The following is a 19,695-nucleotide window of genomic DNA, read 5'->3' on the forward strand; positions in this document are numbered from 1 at the left end:
TGTTTAGAAGTTTTTACCACACTAATATAAAGCATTCTGAATGTGACCAATCACAGTTCAGCTTTTATTTTGCAAACTGCTTTGGAAAAATGAAAGGTGAATTGTGATTGGACATTAGAGTCAACAAGGTCAGTTTAGCCCTAATTGTTTCATGAGTGGCGCCCGCTATAATGTTACACAGGGAGCCGCCTGGTCTTCTCATGTATGCTGCCACTGTACTAGCCAGGATGCCAGGAAACTACAACTCCCGGCCTGCCCTGACAGCGTGAGTCCTGCCAAGAGTTGTAGTTTTCAATAGCCGCACTGAACGAGCTGGTAGTCATTGTAGAACTACACTACCCGGCATGCCTCGCGGCACACTGCTCTTCCCAGCATGCCATGCGCAGTGACATTCCCGGCACCTGGAGGTGGAAATAACATGGCGGCCTCCGGTTCTTCTCAGGCTCCAATATCCTTTGGCTTTAGTCGTGTTTCCAAGCCGAAGCTCGTTGTTGCTAACAGTAAGGAGGCGAGAGATGGGGAAGACAAGGAGTATCTGCTGGGAGCTGAGGGGAAGGAGCTGCTGAGGTGAGAGATGCTGCCTTATAGTATATCATATCTGCGCCTGGGAAAGCTGGGTGACAACCACTATGCCTCCAGATTTAGTTATCTAGCCTTCCTAATGTCTTGAGATGCAGTTTTGTCATTCAGGACTCTAGGAGAGCTGGGTGGTGTTGTATGGGAGTTATAATAGTGGATCTACAGGTTGTAAAGTTCTGTTTTTGTGACACTGTTGTCTGCAGGTGCGTTGGCTTGGCCCCATCTCCTGCCCCGAGCAAGTAAGGATATCGGGGGTAAATTCACACTGTGCCATATTGCTGCAGTTTTTCAGTGCATTGCGGTTATATACGGTGACCGACGGACTCCATTTTCGTTAATGGGGTCTGTTAGGTGTGCGTCGTCTTAAACCTGAAACTGCATGGAGAAAAAAGACTCTGGTACAAATGTGAACGTGGCCTAAGCTGCAATGTCCTCAGTAGAAACCGTCCACAGGATGCAGGCTCCATAGCGAACATCCACAACGGGGGAAAAAGTTACAAAAAAAACTTACTTGCCACCACTTTCACTATAGTTACTTGTCATAAAGGTAATGCTACACCTGTTACGTATTTAAAGGGGCTGTCCAGGACCACGCATAGATGGATATTGATCAACAGGATAGGTCATCAGTTTCAGATCACCTGGACCCTGTGCTGATCAGCTGTTTAACCCACTGGAAACTATTACTTTTATACAGCTGGACCCAGCTCGTCTCCTATTCAAGTAAATTAGAGCGGAGCTTCAGTTCCCAGTGCTACCGCTACAATGTATGGAGCTCCATATACTGTATACAGCTTCCTGTCTGTACATTGTCACGTTAGCCTGGTACTGCAGCTCTGCTCCTATTCACTTGAATAGGAGCGGAGCTGGTGCTGGCCATATACCTGGTATACAGTTTCCAGCTGATCAGCTAGGGGTCTGTGTGTCTGACCGCAACTGATCTGATACTGATGACGTATTTTGTGGATAGGTCATCAGTATCCAACTTTAATAGGTTCTGGATAACGCCTTTTAAAGAGGTTGTACTGAGTTTTGAAGTTATCCTTATTAATAGGATAGGGGTCAACTTCATGACTGGTGGGGATCTTATCGCTGGAAGCCCCACCAGTCCCGATACCTTGGTGACAGGCTGGGCATGTGTCCTTCGTCTCCATTCATTCTCCATGGGCACAGATAGATAAGTACAGTGCTCAACTGCTATCTCCAGGGCTTCATAGAGAACAAATAGGGGGGCATATGCTCGGCCTGCTGCTCTATTAGGCCAGGAAATGTGCACCCTGGTTCTTGGGATTGCTGCAGTTGGACCCCTATCCCTATCTTGAATCAAAACTTGGTGCAACCCCTTTAAAGAGGAGTAACCGGATAGGTGATAACATCTGATCGCTGCAGGCCCCATTGAAACGGTCACTAGTAGAGGAGATCCAAGCCCACTGTTCCGTATCACTGCTATGAGCAGTCTGAATATACTGCTGGTCATCCACACATGCCGCTGCTATGCTTAGTGTGTCTGTGAGACTGATGGAGGTGGCCGAGCACTGTAGTTCACTATCTCCATCAGTCTGGTAGACTCTGAACATAGCAGCAGCACGCTTGTAAGAACACAATTCTATTCAGGCCTCTACCATTGGTCATATAGTGACAAGTAACAGGGTTGAGCGTTCCTCCATTTGTGATTTTCTCACATGTTACAGTTGATCACTAGGGGGTTGATTTGGACAGGTCACATAGTGAAGAACGCCTGGATGAGACGCCGTTTCAGTGATGGAAAATTCACGTGTCTTATTTTATGTGTTCGTTTTGGAAAATGTTTGTTATACTCGGCCACAGGTGCTGCAGGCTATCAATTCATGATCCAACTTGAAGGGAATAACATGATGTTTTCTATAAATTATACTTATGAGACCAGCGATATCCTGCAAGCACACCATGAAACAATTAGTGTTCTTCAGGGCTTCAACGCTGTTCACACATCGCCTCTCCCAGGTCAGTAGACGCCGAGCTGTCAGCTTAACCATAATTGGCAGCCAAGCTTCAAGGGATGGACCAGGACATATATGATCTTCACTAGGCTGCAGCACTCGCTTATATTGTGGCCTCTTCAGACATCTAAACTGTGGGAGTCCTATTGTCAGACCCCACTGATCACATATGAATCCTAAGGATAGGTCATCTCTATAAAAGTCCTGGAAAATACCTTTAAGATAACAATTGTCTAGTGGCATAAAGCTGCAGAACAAGCAAACAGCTATTCCTCTGAACTCCGCAATACACATGCACTCTTGGGTCAACCAAACATTTCTATGTTTTCAGTAGAGAGAGGAGAGTAAGCACTACCAGACATCTTTGGCTGGATCTTACTGTATCTCCAAGGAGGAGATAGGAAGCTGGATATTTGTAGCTAGAAGTAATAGTAATAAAAGTTTGTAGGTGCCTTGGTTACCTGGTTTTTTTTGGTAGGCGTCCGACCTTGCAAATACATTGACAAGAGCGCCTGATGCAGTACAGGAGGCAGGAAGAGGTTAAACGGGGACTTTTGGCACTAGTGCTACATGATTCATTCTGTAATCCAGAATACGCATATGGCTACTCATCTGAAACTTCTGAGAAGAATCGCCGACCTGTGAACCTGCAATGATTTATCAGCACTCTCCGCATGAAGTTTGTCATTTCCAGGATTTAGAAGTATTAAAGATACCGCCATGCCATGTCTGATCACTTGGGAGAGAGACCTACGAGACTTCTGAGGCCGGGGAAACACAGTCCATGTAACGGCCGCAGATAGCACTGGGCTTATAACATGACACTGTAACCTCCGCTCAGCCAGGCCCGAAAATGGATCTAACACATGGGCTGTCTCTTGGCCTTTATATGGCAGTAGGAAACATCCCTAAGTCTGTTAGACTTGAGACCTGACCGGCTGCTCTCGTCTCCTCAGTATTGTCTTGTGGCCATGATTAAAGGGATTTTCCAGGACTCAATTATTAATGGTCTGTCTTTGGGATAGGTCAACATTGTCACATTGTTGGGGATCTGAGACCAAGGCCCATTATAGATCTAGACTGTAATGGTGCTTTGCTTTGCAGTCGATGTGATGACGTGCTTATCAGGGACATGGCCTGTTTGCAGCTCAGTCCCATTCAAGTGAATGAGGCAGCGCTGCAATACTAAGCAGAGCCTCTGCATGAAGTGTGGTGCTGTACTTGTAAAGTAGTGAAGAGGTTGCAGCGCTCGTCCCAACTTTGTGGTTCGGATATGCCGTCACGTTGATCAGTGGGGGACGTCCTCTGGAACCTCCACTGATCCTTCACAGTGGATGGACAGGGTGAGGCGGAGCCAGAAACTGCAGCACCATACAAGTGAATGGAGTTTGCTGCACAAATCACAAAGAGCTGGCATTGCTGCTATGTCTACAGCATAAATCAGAGTTACCGCCTCAGATTCCGTTATAGATTCCCTGAAAAATCAACGTGTGAACATGGGCTGATATTTCTTTAATAGAGCAATAGAAGGAGGTGGCAGGAGTTCACTTCAGTTTAATGTAACCAAATTTATCCTTTGGCCTCAGCATGTTATACGTGTTTTAGAAGAAAATGTTATTTAACCCTTTGTATTTTCATTCTTTGTAGTACTAAACCAGCTCCAGAGAACAAGCCTCTAGTCATCCCGCTTATACAGAAGAATAGGTGGTCCCAGTCCAGTAAAGAGAAAGCTGAAAATGGTGGCACGCAGAAAGAACTTGACCCGATGCTCTCACAGGCTGTACAGGAGCTTATTGAAGGTATGGGGGGGGGGGGGCTTTCTCAGCAGGGTACTGATCAGATGTGGAACCTTATATTGGCTCAGGGCCATATTTTGAGTGTATATTAAAGGGGTTTTCTGGTATAAATGGAAATCCCTATACTAATCACCCCTTTACTATAAGCGCCCACATAAATCACTGACCCACCTTCTGTCTCTGTCCATTTTACTCTTCCTTGCTGCTGGGGACATCTCTCCTAACCCCGGCCCTCCTTCCTTCACTAACTCTTCTTCCTGCACACATAGAAGGCCTACAAACCTCATCAATGTTTACCGTGTTCCTTCCTCCTCATCTCTGCCCTGTCTCTTTTAACTGCTCTCTCTGGAACGCCCGCTCAGTGTGTAATAAACTAGAATATATTAATGACTTATTCCTTAGTAAATCCCTCAGCCTGCTTGCCCTTACTGAAACTTGGATCCAGCAGGCAGATACGGCCTCCCTTGCTGCTCTGTCTCATGGTGGCCTACAATTCTCACATACCTCTAGGCCTGATAATAGGCAGGGTGGTGGAGTAGGTTTACTTCTGTCACCACAGTGCATTTTTCAGTCCATTCCACCAGCTATGACTAAGAAACAACAGTTTTGAAATGCGTCAGCTTGTTAATTAGGTCTGTCATTTAACCGCATATATCATGATGTCCATGTACTACCTGCACATATCATCTGCATGTCTACAATTTTAAGTGATTTAAATTAAAAGAAAATTTTTATGAAAAGAGGATATCGCTGGACTCCATGCTCATCTGGATTTCATTCCACCAGTACCCTCACTCACATTCTCCTCATTTGAAGTCCATGCTATCAGACTTGACCACCCACTCTCCTTACGTGTAGCCGTGATCTACCGTCCACCTGGCTCACCCTACCAATTTTTGGACCACTTTGCTTCTTCGCTAACCCACTTTTTATCCAGTGACATTCCTACCCTCATCATGGGTGACTTTAACATCCCTATTGACACCCCTCACTCCCCAGCTGCCTCACAGTTTCTCTCATTAACCACTTCTCTTGGTCTCTCACAATGTTCTTCTTCCGCCACACATATAGATGGCAACACGATTGATCTTGTCTTCCATTGACTCCTCACAGTTTCTAAATTTACTAACTCTTCTCTGCCGCTCTCTGATCATAACCTTCTATCTCTCACCATCAGTGCTCTCTCCCCTTCACAAGATACCCCTACCCATCACCCATATAGGAATTTGCATGCTATCGACACCCAGCACCTCTCAGATACTCTACAGTCCTCTCTGTCCCCCATCTCCTCAATCTCCTGTCCCAATCTGGCCACCAGTCACTATAATGAAACCCTTAAAAATGCATTGGATGAGGTTGCTCCCCCCTCCACTCGTAAAGTCCCACATAGTAGGCAGCAGCCCTGGCACACGCCACAGACATAATTTCTTCAGCGGTGCTCTAGGTCTGCCGAACGTCTCTGGAGAAAATCACGCTCACCTGCAGATTTCCTCCACTTCAAACTTATGCTTAAAACATATAGTTCTGCCCTTTACCTCGCCAAACAAGACTATTTCACCGCCCTCATCTCTAGTCTCTCCAGCAACCCTAAAAGGCTTTTTGAAACTTTTCACTCCTTACTCACACCCAAGGTGCAGACGCCATTCACAGACCTTAGTGCTGATGACCTGGCCACTTAATTCCATGATAAAATTGATAAGATCCGGCAGGAAATAACTGCCCAAGCCCCAGCTGGCATTGACTCCCACACCTACGATAGTACTGATCCCCTCACCAACCGCACTTCAGACTGTTCATTCTCATCTTTTGAACCTGTTATAGAAGAAGTCTCCCAGCTACTTTCTTCATCTCGCCCTACATCCTGCAGCAGTGACCCCTTACCCTCATACCTTCTCCAATCTCTGTCGCCTGCTGTCACGACTTACCTTACTAAAATATTTAACCTCTCTCTTTCTTCTGGAATCTTCCCATCCTCCTTCAAGCATGCTGTTATAATCCCGCTACTGAAAAAACCCTCCCTGGACCCATCCTGTGCTGCTAACTATCGACCCGTCTCTAACCTCCCCTTCATCTCTAAACTCTTGGAACGCCTGGTCTATTCTCGTTTAATCCGCTATCTCTCCGCTAACTCTCTGCTTGACCCCTTACAATCTGGTTTCCGCGCTCTGTACTCTACTGAAACGGCTCTCACAAGAGTCTCCAATGATCTCCTAATGGCTAAATCCAATGGTGACTTCTCTCTTCTTATTCTTCTGGACCTCTCTGCAGCTTTTGACACTGTTGACCATCAACTTCTCCTCACCATGCTCCGCTCAGTCGTCCTCAACGACACGGCGCTCTCCTGGTTCTCCTCTTATTTCTCAGACTACACTTTCAGTGTATCATTTGCGGGCTCTGTTTCCTCCCCTCTTTCCCTTGCTGTTGGGGTTCCTCAGGGCTCAGTCCTAGGCCCCCCTGCTCTTTTCTCTCTACACAGCCCCCATTGGACAAACCATCGCCATATTTGGCTTCAGGTACCATATTTATGCTGATGACACCCAATTATACACATCTTCCCGTGACATCACCCCTGCACTCATACAGAACACCAGTGACTGTCTTTCTGCTGTCTCTAATATCATGTCCTCGCTCTATCTGAAACTAAATCACTCTAAGACTGAACTACTACTGTTACCACCATCTAATAGATCTGTCTCTGATATATCCATTGTAGTCTCAGGCCTTACTATAACTCCTAGGTAGCATGCCCGCTGCCTCGGGGTCATGTTTGACGCAAACCTTTTCTTCACCCCTCATATTGAATCACTCGCACGTTCATGTCACCTCCACCTCAAAAACATCTCCAGAATACGTCCCTTCCTTACCAGAGATACACTAAAGACACTTATTGTCTCTCTAATTCATTCTCGCCTTGACTACTGTAACTCCTTACTAATCGGTCTTCCCCCTCACTAAACTCTCCCCTCTACAATCTATTCTGAATGCAGCGGCCAGGGTCATCTATCAGTTTAGATGCTACAGCGATGCCTCTGGTCTGTGCCAATCGCTACATTGGCTGCCTATTCATTACAGAATTCAATATAAACTTATCACCCTCATCCACAAGGCTCTCCATAATGCCGCACCTCCATACATTTCCTCCCTCATCTCTGTCTACCGCCCAACCCGTGCCCTCCGTTCACTCAATGACCTAACACTTACATCCTCTATTATCAGAACCTCCCACTCTCATATACAAGACTTCTCCCGAGCTGCACCACTTCTCTGGAATGCTCTACCCCGGATAAACAGATTAACTCCCAATTTCTACAGTTTCAAACGCAAACTAAAGACACATCTTTTCAGACAGGCCTATCACAATATCTAACGTAAACCCTTCCGTTCTATAATTAGAACCCCCAAAATTTAACCCTCCTCTGTCCCCGCTCCCACATTTCCCCACATGATATGATGCCATTTCAGGGTAACTTTATATGTCCAAGCTCCATCCTCATGTTAAAGGACACAACTGGTGATGGCTCATAAAGTTTTATGTTTGTGTAATGACAGTCACCTCTATTAAAGAATTATCTGACCCCCTGTATAAGCAACGCCGCCCCTGCTACCTCTTGTCACCCCCTCTACCTCATAGATTGTAAGCTCTTGCGAGCAGGGCCCTCAGTCCCATTGTGTGAAATAACTTTCTTTGTAATGTATCTTTCTGTCTGTATTTGAACCCTACAAATTGTACAGCGCTGCAGAATATGTTGGCGCTATATAAATAAAATGTATTATTAATTAATCTAAACACCCTCCCTCTCCTACTTTCTAAATAACATAATTAATCAAAATTGTATGTTTACCCTTATCCCTGGGGCCCAGGGACATGTGCTGGTTATCTGGTGACGATCCGTTTCCAGAAACAGATTGTCACTTATACTCCCCTCCCCACCCCCATCCACTCCATCATATTTACCGTCTTCCTGCAGGAGGGCTCCACCTTCTTTTCTGACTGAAAGCGCAATCCTGCCGATAATCCATCTCTACTGCACAGTTCCCACGCATGCGCAGTAGAGGTGGATTGTCACTGCACAGCACAGAGCAGCCCTGGGAGAAGAGCGCATGCCAGCAGTCAGAAAAAGAAGGGGCCGTCCTGCAGGAGGAAGACTGGAAGGAAGAGAGGTAAGTATATAATGGAGTTGGGGGTTAGGCTCAGTAGGTTGGCAGGAGCTAGTAGTGAGTGGAATAGCTAGAGAGACAGGGAGGGGTTGTATGGGAGGGAGGGAAAGAAGGGTGGGGAAGTGAAATGAGAGGTAGCTAACTTGGAAGTTACATAGCAAGAAGCTGACCCCTGTAAACAAATGCAGAAGATACCAGGAGCTCCCAGAGACCCCCAGAAATCACTCAAAACACTGCTAAAAGTATATGGGTGCATTTACTCACCCATTAATAGCACTAAAAGACCTTATAAAAATAAAAAAAAATTGCCTGGAAAACCCCTTTAAGCTCTAGCAAACAATTCTAATGTAAAGTACTCAATCAACTATTACATAAGTCTTGTTTGTGGTGCCACTCTTTTTAGTATAGGTATCCTGTGAAGAACTGCCCTCCATACATCTCTATGGCACAGCTGGTGATCTCCCATTGCTGTACTCCGCTTTTCATCAGCAGCCCCATAGAGATGATTGGGCAGCGATGTGCAAGCATGACTGCCACCCTATTGAAACAGGGTGTTTGAGACACCCGCTCGTACTTGTTGTTACAGGGGGCTTCCAGTGCCTCTTACTGATCAGACACTAGGATGGGGTATAATTTTTGTTTGTGGTGCAACCCCTTGGACCCAGCCTTGGACACGGCATGCTTGGCTATAAGCTTTTATTGCTAAGGGAAGCTACCACTGGCAATACACTTAGAATTATGTCTCAGCCATTGAAGTAAATAGCTGTCCATGTAACAGATGTGTAGGCTTGCTCTGCCAGTGCTTAACTTTCCAATGCCACTATGTACTGATAGGTCCTTTGGGCACAATTTGTCTTTTTACAGTAACATGTAGTGCCTCCAGTTGCCTAGATGTATTTCAGACATAAGAGGATTCACATTAGATGTCTATTTATGCAGGTGTTTAATACTATATCAAATACCAATATATATTCTTTATCTTTTTATACAGAATCTCGTAAAAAGGAGCAGAGTGATGCGGAGGGGGGCCAAACCGTCAGCATCCCCTTACTCATGCAAAACAGAGTACCTGATGGATATGAAGATGGAGACAGAGTAAACGTCACCCTGAGGCCAGAGTCTGTAAGTCTTCTGTAATAGTAGACTGTTATCCTAACTACATGGACAGGAGTAAATGTAGTAATGTCTCATGGTGCCTTGAATTACTTTTATTCAATTATGTGCTGAAATGATGTTCTTCTATAGGCGGAGGCTGCAGACTATGAGGCAGTGCCCGTGGAGCATTATGGGATGGCCATGTTGAGAGGGATGGGCTGGAAGGAGGGAGAAGGCATTGGAAAGACCTTCAAACAGTGAGTATGGGGTTATTCCAAATCTATAGGCTAGAGAATAAGTAAGTGATCTTCCATTCTGGCAGTCTCATAGAAGCGAATGGAGCAGTGGTCAGGTATATGCACCACTGCTGAATTCACCTGAGGGCGCATGAGGACCCCCTTTCCCCTGATCCCAGGGGATTAGATACTTAACCCAATTCATGCAGATAAGTGTCCATAGTAGAACATAGTGGAGTTTAAAGGTGAAGTCCTATTGCATGTGAATGGGGTTGCAGTCCAGTACCAGGCACAGCCATGTGTACTGCCAAGCCATTGCACCCCTTCATTCTGCCCCATTCTGTTAGGGGTCCTGGGGCACAAACTCAAAGTCCATCTGTCTTCTCTTTTTCGTCAAATAGATGTCAATAGTATCATCCCCTACCTGAGCATCTGCATGATAAATACTGGAGTACTATGCCAGGCTCAGTAGCTTCAATGTTAGCTGAATGGGAAATTGTATTGTTTGTCTTTTCCAGTTACTTGCATTTTTAGGTTTCCTTGGTCACTCACTAACCCCTGGGTATGGAGGGTTCCATAAGGGTAATATAGTGAATTGTAATGGAGATCTTTCATTCACTCTCCATATTGTTTTGTAGAGATGTGAAGCCATTAGAGCAAAAGCTCCGTCCAAAAGGTCTAGGACTAGGAGCAGACCGATCTGCTATCAATGACCTCGAGCCTCAGAAACCTCGGAAACCCTTAAAACCAGGGGACAAACCAGAGGAAGAAGCAAAAGGCCTTGGTACTGGAAGCACAGTGCTGATACAGAGCGGCGCTCACAAAGAGTTATATGGGAAGGTATGGATAGTGATTGTTATTGTGACAACATGGAGTCTCCTCATTGTGTCATGATGATAATTTGTCTGTCTCTACATAGGTCGAGGGGCTGGATGCAGACAACTGCCGAGCAATGGTAAAACTGGCAATTGGTGGAAAAGTCGTGACTGTGTCCCAGTTTGCAATACGATTGGTCAACAGTGCAGAGTACAACAAATATGCAAAAGATCTTAGTAAGTAGAAGATGGTGAATAGTCTTCAGCCAGGCGTTAAGATTGGAAGCGGCAGAAGACAGACGCGCCCTGTCACTCCCATTGTGATTTATAACACACCGCACATAATAACTACATCAGATTGTACTGGCTCAGCGTGCACTCACATGATGGGTGTTGCACACAATCTTTCTGCAGCCGTCTGTGATTCTTTCCTCCACCCAATGTCCGGGTTGAGATAGCGCAGCAGATTTTCAATTCAAATTTCAGCTTCTGCCTCTTTGCAGTTTCTTATCCTGTAGAAAGGCGTGACTATTTGGTTACCTGGATAGGTATTTACACAAGGGTTAATGATTTACTCAGTACAGTTGGGTGGCGGCCAGCTTTATATACCTCTGATCACTTTCCAGTCTCTGAAATAAGGTATTAGAGGAAAGTTTATTACTGATAGTGAACTATACAATTGTCCCACATGTGCGGATTGTATAACTCCTCCTGATGCATTATTAGGGGTAGAGCTATGGGTACATGCTGTTTATGAAATAACATAGGCCTATAGTTGTAGAGAATTGGGGCAGTATATCAGAGGTACGTGTGTATTCCAGACCTGGTTGAATATATGTATGTGTAATGTATAATTATCCCTTGCCACAAAGTCACTTACATGTTATGGGTTATGTTTAAATGAGTATTCCTAGCTAAAGACTAGGGAGGCAACTTGCTGGTCAGTGCGAGTCCAACCACTGAGACCCCTACTGATCATGAGAACTTAGGTGCTTTGCAGCCCCATTTTGTATGGAGTTTCGGATTGGGTAGCACATGTTGATTCCATTCATTTCAATGGGATCACTGTAGATTACCGAAACGCAGCACTCTATCTCTGACTGTCTCATAGAAATTAATGGAGCAATTTGTGATGCCTGACCTGCTTGCTACTCCATTCCGCACCAGAATTTGCTGGGGTCCCAGCAGCCGGACCCCCACCGATCAGCAAGTTATCCCCTATCTCATGCTAACTGATACCGTCTATTTTAACTCTTTAGGTGCTACAAGTCAATAGCAACGCCGGTAGCTAACATTTGTTCCAGGGTGACAAATACCCCTATTGCCCTTCTAAAATGTGACCAAAGTGTGTAAATGGTTTGACATGGTATCCAGGGGTACATCTATTATATTATCTCACCACCTTGCCAGCAGGCATAATACAGTGCACTAAGTTGTCATATCAGCAGACACTGTGACTCTGTCATATGGGACAACTGTGACAAATGTAATGAGAGCACTTAGCGGTAATCTGGGTGAGATAACCATGGCATGCACTGCAGAACGGCTAGAACATCAGTCTCTTATGATGGAGGAGGTCGGACACTGTGCAGAGGGATAGCGATCGGGACTTGAAATAGGGGAGGAACCTTGTTAAATGCAATCGGATTAGTACCTGTATGCACAAGATCTGAGCCAGATGGTTCTAAGTGCTGGACAGAAAGGGTTACTTTTCTATGCGTCTTTCCAACCAAGTGCATTTGTTAGAACGATATTGTGTATATTTTTAAGAAATGTTGTGGTTGATGTTTATGAAGCGTCATGGCTCTGTGTGTATACCTCTAGGAACAGTCTTGTTTGCGTGGTAAAGCGCCAGAATACTTTATGAAGTCCTGAGAAGCCATTCAGTTACCAAAATTGTGATACTCTTTGTAATAAAGAAGCAAGTGGCTTTCCCAAATTTTTATTTATTTATTATTATTAATTATTAATGACAGGAACATTGATGCCCGTCTTGTTGGCTGCTGTCCATTAAAGTGAATGGAAGACACAAGCGTTGTTAAAAATATTTGTAAAAAAAACCCTTAATTATATGATGGGTAGTGTCTAGACCAGGGGTCCAGAGTAGCACATGCGGCTTATTTCGGACCAGACGCTGCTGAAATGAAACTGCTATTATTATACTTTGGGGTCTCTTCATGGAAGGTGACTAACATTGCTTTTTTATGTTTGTCACCTCTCTTGACCCTCCGCTTATTATACTCTGAGGTTGGAAGAGACCCTAGAGTATAATAATAGCTAGTGAGTGGCACAGATTGGAATATTATGAAAGTTATAATATTAAACTGTTTGCAGGGGCCGCTATGGGACAGAATACCGGGTGCTGGGGCCGCTATGGGACATAATACCAGGTGCTGGGGCAGCTATGGGACATAATACCGCATGCTGGGGCCGCTATGGGATGTAATACCACGTGCTGGGGCCGCTATAGGACATAATACTGCGTGCTGGGGGTGCTATGGGACATAATACTGCATGCTGGGGCCGCTATGGGACATAATGCCGCGTGCTGGGGCCGCTATGGGACATAATACCGCGTGCTGGGGCTGCTTCTAATCGGAAAGTAAAGCTGTGTCCCAGGAAATAGAAGTAAACGCACGTGTCCTAAATGGTTTGTGGTATATGACTTTAATTTAGGGGTTGTCAGCCTTACAATTATTGACTCAAAGGACCTCATCTTCGTTTTTGTGTGGGGGGTTATTTTTGTTTGTTTTTTTTAAAATTAGAAACGGCATCCCAAACAAGGTTTGCCTAACCCAGGTCTAGACTGTTGTACTACACATCAGGGCTCGTTCACATCTGCACCCGGTCTCCGTTCTGCAGGTTTCCATTTCAGAGCAGGAGACTGAAAGCTGCAGGACTTTTTCAAACCCATTCATTTCAATGGGTTTGAAAGATGTGCGGCGGTGAGCGTTTTATGCTCTCCGCCGCGAAACCGTTTTTTTTAAACTGGACACAGAGTCGGACACGCAGTACTCTGTGTCCAATTTAAAAAAGAACGGTTTTGCGGCGGAGAGCATAAAACGCTCACCACCGCTCATGGCCAGACCCGGTCTGACAGATGCATGCAGAAGACGGAAACCACAGAACGGACTGCCGAACGCTACTGTGAACCCAGCGTCACTATGTCATGTATGTCACTATGTCATGTATCCTTATTGTTTTGTAGGCCGGTTAAGTAAAGCAGAGCAGCAAAAGGAGCAGCGTGAAGGTAAAGAGGAGAAGCAGCGGGAACGCTCACCAGACAGAGAGCAAAAAAGGCGAGATGAGGAGGAGATCAGAGAGCAGAAAAGAAATGAACACTGCAGTAGCAAAGACAAGAGACATCGGCCAAGGAGCCCTGATAGAGAGAAAGAGAAGAAGAAACAAAAACAGGAAGAACAGAGGTAAATTGTATGCCTAGACAGTGACCGGTTTCTGGTAAGAGTGTGATGTCCTAATCTTCCTTCCTGTGTTGTCATATACCACACAGAATGTGGCCAGTACTATCTGTAATGATGTGATCTGTAGAAAATCCACTTTAACACAAATTTGTATGAAAAAGCTATATTATCTGAAGCTTTTGCGTGTTATTCTGAAGTTGTCCACACATATTACATGTTTGTTGGCCGAATCAGCTGACAATCTAATATGTCTGGACTCTTCCCTTACAGTAGATAGATGCCCCATCCTTTTGTTCTCTTGGTATATTCACACATAATTTTTGTCTCACATTAAACCTACATATCAGGATGGAGAAGGGGAGTATATTCTACTTTTCCATCCTGCGGTGTCCAGCAAAATCCTACATTTTTATTTATTTGTATACAATAAAAGCCTATGGTGAGGATGTCACTGCATATCATCCATCAGAAGCGTCTGTTTAACATATCCACCAAACATAACATAAAACGAGGTGTGAATGTGCCTATATATAAGCTGCCACCAGGAATGTCTGGCAGAGACTTATTCCATTATCCTTATTCAGAATACAGACAGACTTGGCCAAAATCATGTGTATTTGGGTATTGGTGTGAAAGAACTGCCACATTTCTTGGCGGTCTGTGAATTACGGATGTGTCTTGTCACCATCTGCATGGTCCCGTAAATGAAACTGTGTAATAGGATGACTGCACTCCCATCCACCATGCTGTCATTCTCGCTTGTGCCATACCTTGTGCTGTGCGGCTACAATAGTTGACCTATCTCTTTCTTTCTCAGTTGGTTACATCGCGACTTAAAAGTTCGATTTATTGACAAGCGTTACAAAGGAGGAAAATACTACAACTCCAAGGTAATGTCTACTCTTCCTTTGTTTTTAGCTTTATAGAATTCTTATCTGACAGGTGAGGTGGGGCCTCAAGACGGGAGCTTGCCGCTATAAGGCTGGGGTTTAGGGTTCTGAATGTTGTACAGTTACAAAATACCCAGAGGCTAATGAGTTATACTTTGTTCCTGTGGCTGCTGACCAGAGCGGCAGATGTCAGTGTTGTCTCCAGTCTGGTTATTTCTTGTGCTTATGTTAATTAACTCTTCGCAGTGTGATAGATTCCTTATGTCCCTCGTGGTTTTCACACTCGACCTTTGTCCCTTCATACATTAGGGGCACTGAGCAGAATGATGGGTTAGAATCCTGTATCCTTCTCCATACTTATTCTTTTATTCCCCCTGCAGATGTTGGTAGAAGATGTGTTGAGTCCCACAACCTGCGTTTGTCGGACAGATAGTGGACGTATCCTGGAAGGTAAGTACAGGCCCAGCACCACCAGTGATCATCACACCACTAGCGCCTTGTCACTAGTGCCATGTCAGTACTTTGTATCCAGTCTGTGAAGGGCACAGATACTGTTGGAATTCTTCTTTCTTTTTTTTGTAATACACATTCCTTAGCATCCATAATGGAGAAGTGGGTATCCAGGACCCCATCATCTTACATTGTAAATGGGCACTAGAGAGGCATCACAAAGAGGAGGGCACTAATATTGTATGGGGGCATGAAAGGAATTGGGCGTCGTCAGAGGGGATGTGGGCAGGTTAGGAGATGAATAAATCATAACATAAGTAAATACTGGATTCTTTTATCTACTGTTCAGCTCGGACCTTCACCTGATGGCAGACCCCGGTCTGTGGCCCTTTAAAGTAGTTGAGTACGCCTGCCCTAGTGGTGGTGCAGGCACCCTGAATATTATGATCTAAAGAAACTCTAAACACTGAAATTGGACGCACAGCCAAACCCTTCACATCTTGCTCTCTTTCCCTTGGCCCAAATTGGCTCATAGTAAAATTAAGAAATATATTTAAAAAAAACTTGTGCCCCAGGAGCCCAGCCATGCTCCGCCTTGCACCTTCTTACTGTTATGTCTTTGATGATTTGAGATCTGGTTGCAGCAGGAGTCTTACCCCCTCCCCCCATTGCCCATTAAAAAAAAAAAAAAAAATAGGCTCCTCCCTCTTTGCTAAATCTGAAGTCTCAAGCCAGAGATAGAGCAGACCAGCAGGAGATTAACCCCTGTGTTCTCTGCAGGATGTCTGTACGAGTCTCAGGCTGCAGCATTATTGTGATGCTGGGTTAATAGTCATAGAAAAATATATAAAGCTCCATTGTAACGATAGAGATCCTTCAAGAAGGCCGCAAGACACAGTGCTTGTACATAGGCAGTGTCTGGTATTATCTGCCTTCCTGTCACTTGACATTATGGACAGTTGTGTGTGTGTGTGTGTGTGTGTGTGTGTGTGTGTGTGTGTGTGTGTGTGTATATATATATATATATATATATATATATATATATATATATATATATATATATACACTCACCGGCCACTTTATTAGGTACACCTGTCCAACTGCTCGTTAACACTTAATTTCTAATCAGCCAATCACATGGCGGCAACTCAGTGCATTTAGGCATGTAGACATGGTCAAGACAATCTCCTGCAGTTCAAACCGAGCATCAGTATGGGGAAGAAAGGTGATTTGAGTGCCTTTGAACGTGGCATGGTTGTTGGTGCCAGAAGGGCTGGTCTGAGTATTTCAGAAACTGCTGATCTACTGGGATTTTCACGCACAACCATCTCTAGGGTTTACAGAGAATGGTCCGAAAAAGAAAAAACATCCAGTGAGCGGCAGTTCTGTGGGCGGAAATGCGTTGTTGATGCCAGAGGTCAGAGGAGAATGGCCAGACTGGTTCGAGCTGATAGAAAGGCAACAGTGACTCAAATAGCCACCCGTTACAACCAAGGTAGCCAGAAGAGCATCTCTGAATGCACAGTACGTCGAACTTTGAGGCAGATGGGCTACAGCAGCAGAAGACCACACTGGGTGCCACTCCTTTCAGCTAAGAACAGGAAACTGAGGCTACAATTTGCACAAGCTCATCGAAATTGGACAATTGAAGATTGGAAAAACGTTGCCTGGTCTGATGAGTCTCGATTTCTGCTGCGTCATTCGGATGGTAGGGTCAGAATTTGGCGTCAACAACATGAAAGCATGGATCCATCCTGCCTTGTATCAACGGTTCAGGCTGGTGGTGGTGGTGTCATGGTGTGGGGAATATTTTCTTGGCACTCTTTGGGCCCCTTGGTACCAATTGAGCATCGTTGCAACGCCAAAGCCTACCTGAGTATTGTTGCTGACCATGTCCATCCCTTTATGACCACAATGTACCCAACATCTGATGGCTACTTTCAGCAGGATAATGCAATGCCATGTCATAAAGCTGGAATCATCTCAGACTGGTTTCTTGAACATGACAATGAGTTCACTGTACTCCAATGGCCTCCACAGTCACCAGATCTCAATCCAATAGAGCATCTTTGGGATGTGGTGGAACGGGAGATTCGCATCATGGATGTGCAGCCGACAAATCTGCGGCAACTGTGTGATGCCATCATGTCAATATGGACCAAAATCTCTGAGGAATGCTTCCAGCACCTTGTTGAATCTATGCCACGAAGAATTGAGGCAGTTCTGAAGGCAAAAGGGGGTCCAACCCGTTACTAGCATGGTGTACCTAATAAAGTGGCCGGTGAGTGTATATATAGATAATAAATATATATGAACAAAAGAAAAAACCTGGTGGCGCACACCAAAAAACGTATATATTTTTGAATTTATTAGGATAACGCGTTTCGGGGCTATACCCCTTCGTCAGATCTAATCCAAAGACACAAACAACAAAAAAACGTCTTGTGTGGTTGTTTGTTGTTGTGGTGTTGTTGTTTTTTGTTGTTTGTGTTTGTTTTTTTGGATCATGGGGAGCACATTAATCTGAATTTTTTTTTTTTTGCTAAATACTTATATATAGGTTTCTGCATACTTTTGCCCATGTGAAGTATGTTTAGATTTTGACTATTCGGTATGATCTGTGTACCGTGTACTTTTCTCTCCCACAGATATAAGGCAGGACATGCTGGAAACAGTCATCCCTAAAGACGAGGGAGAGCACGTGATGGTGGTGCTAGGAAGACATCGAGGGCAGGCAAGTTTACAGCTCTCATTTCTTGTGACTTGTCCTCTTGGGTTGTCCTTTAACTTCTGTTATTAATAATCTATTCTATTATGTAGGTAGGATGTTGGTCAGAGATAAAACCATAGCTTTGGGGATGGGGGAGGGGCATTCTTGTGTCTTTTTTCAGCCTCCCTATTTTAGCTGTAGTTAGTGTACTGTACGTCTCCACTTTCTCTTCGTTCTTCCCCCACCTTTGCACGCTGTTTCCTGTGTCTATATCAGCCTGCAATGTAAATATTGATACATGAGGCTGTTGGCTTATATGCCATGGTCTTGTTATATGCGCTCAGCAATCACGTCTTGCAGGACTGTTGCACTCTCCCCTGGGTTTAGACTGTAGTGAAAGGGCGGGCAAACACAGCTGCAGCACCGTGAAAACATGAAGACATGCAAATGTTGCTGCACACAAATCCGGTGTCACATATACAAGGCAGAGGCTGCAGAAATGTAAGCAGCTCCTTATTATTTGTAATGGAGAGGTGGAATAGGCCATCAGTATCAGTTTGGTGGGGGCCTGACTTTAGGCACCCCCAGTGATCACTGTTAAAAAGGGACTGTGGTACATTGCGGTCTCTTCATTGGACCGTCCACATACGTGCTGTATACTGAGCAGGTTGTCGTATTAAAGTGAACTGAATAAAGCACTGAGGTTGTAAGTTATGTATGTAGATGGGCAGAGGTAGATGCAGCCCCCCCCCCCCCCCCCCCCCATCAATAGGACATCAATGTGTCTACCCTAGAAAATCTGAGCACTGAAATTTCCTAACTTTACTCATGGTCTTACACATTGGTCTGCAACCTGTGAAACTTCTGATGCATGCTGAAAGCAGGAGGAAAAATAGTAGTGGACTAAATCCTTTAATTCATCTTAATTTACCCTTTTTTTTTTTTTTGCCCCAGGTGGGGAAGATCTTGCATAGAGAGAGACAGAAGAGCCGAGCGCTGGTGCAGTTAGAAGGGGAAAGTGATGATGCAGTCACCTTCAGCTATGATGTCATTTGTCACTATACCGGGATGCGTGAGGACTGACCACCACAATAATCATGGCAGATACAAGTTTTGTACATTCAATCCAAACTGTTGTATTTTTTTTTTTTATTTAATACCTGTAAATAAAGTTGTTTTTTTTTGTAACATACCTGTAACTTCAATGGGTAAAGCTAGAACATAAAAATGGCATCCAGTTATCAGCTGTGGACGCAGCTCCCAATACTATAGGCAAAAAAAAAAGATTTTCCATGGGTAAGTTACTGTTCTGCACTGCTGTGACCTCTGCTGGACACATGTTGAATTACATGCAGCCATTCAAATAATAAGCATTCAAATGGACTGTCCGGACTCCATCAGAGAGAAAGGTGCTGCTTGTTAGTGACTGTATGCTTTGGCCCATGGAGATGGAGACGCCTTAATTAGCGTTGGTGTCCCCCATACATCCCCTTTAACCCCTCAAAAAACCTCCAAAATGTATTCCATAGCAGACAAGTCCCTTCTAAATACAGACCCTAGTCATG

At 44.7% G+C, this 19,695-nt stretch overlaps 1 protein-coding gene across 1 annotated transcript; it reads left to right on the forward strand.

The window, feature by feature from the left end:
* Positions 1-406: 406 nt before the first annotated feature.
* Positions 407-19,318, forward strand: LOC142188723 (G-patch domain and KOW motifs-containing protein-like). Its single transcript, XM_075261961.1, has 11 exons — positions 407-567; positions 4,206-4,357; positions 9,504-9,634; positions 9,758-9,864; positions 10,482-10,683; positions 10,763-10,895; positions 13,867-14,083; positions 14,898-14,970; positions 15,351-15,420; positions 18,069-18,154; positions 19,085-19,318. Exons 1-11 carry the CDS (start codon positions 419-421, stop codon positions 19,211-19,213), a joined length of 1,449 nt encoding a protein of 482 aa, XP_075118062.1. The 5' UTR covers positions 407-418; the 3' UTR covers positions 19,214-19,318.
* Positions 19,319-19,695: the final 377 nt, after the last annotated feature.

This window comes from Leptodactylus fuscus, unplaced genomic scaffold (genome assembly GCF_031893055.1).
Source record: "Leptodactylus fuscus isolate aLepFus1 unplaced genomic scaffold, aLepFus1.hap2 HAP2_SCAFFOLD_70, whole genome shotgun sequence".
Classification (NCBI taxonomy): Eukaryota; Metazoa; Chordata; class Amphibia; order Anura; family Leptodactylidae; genus Leptodactylus; species Leptodactylus fuscus.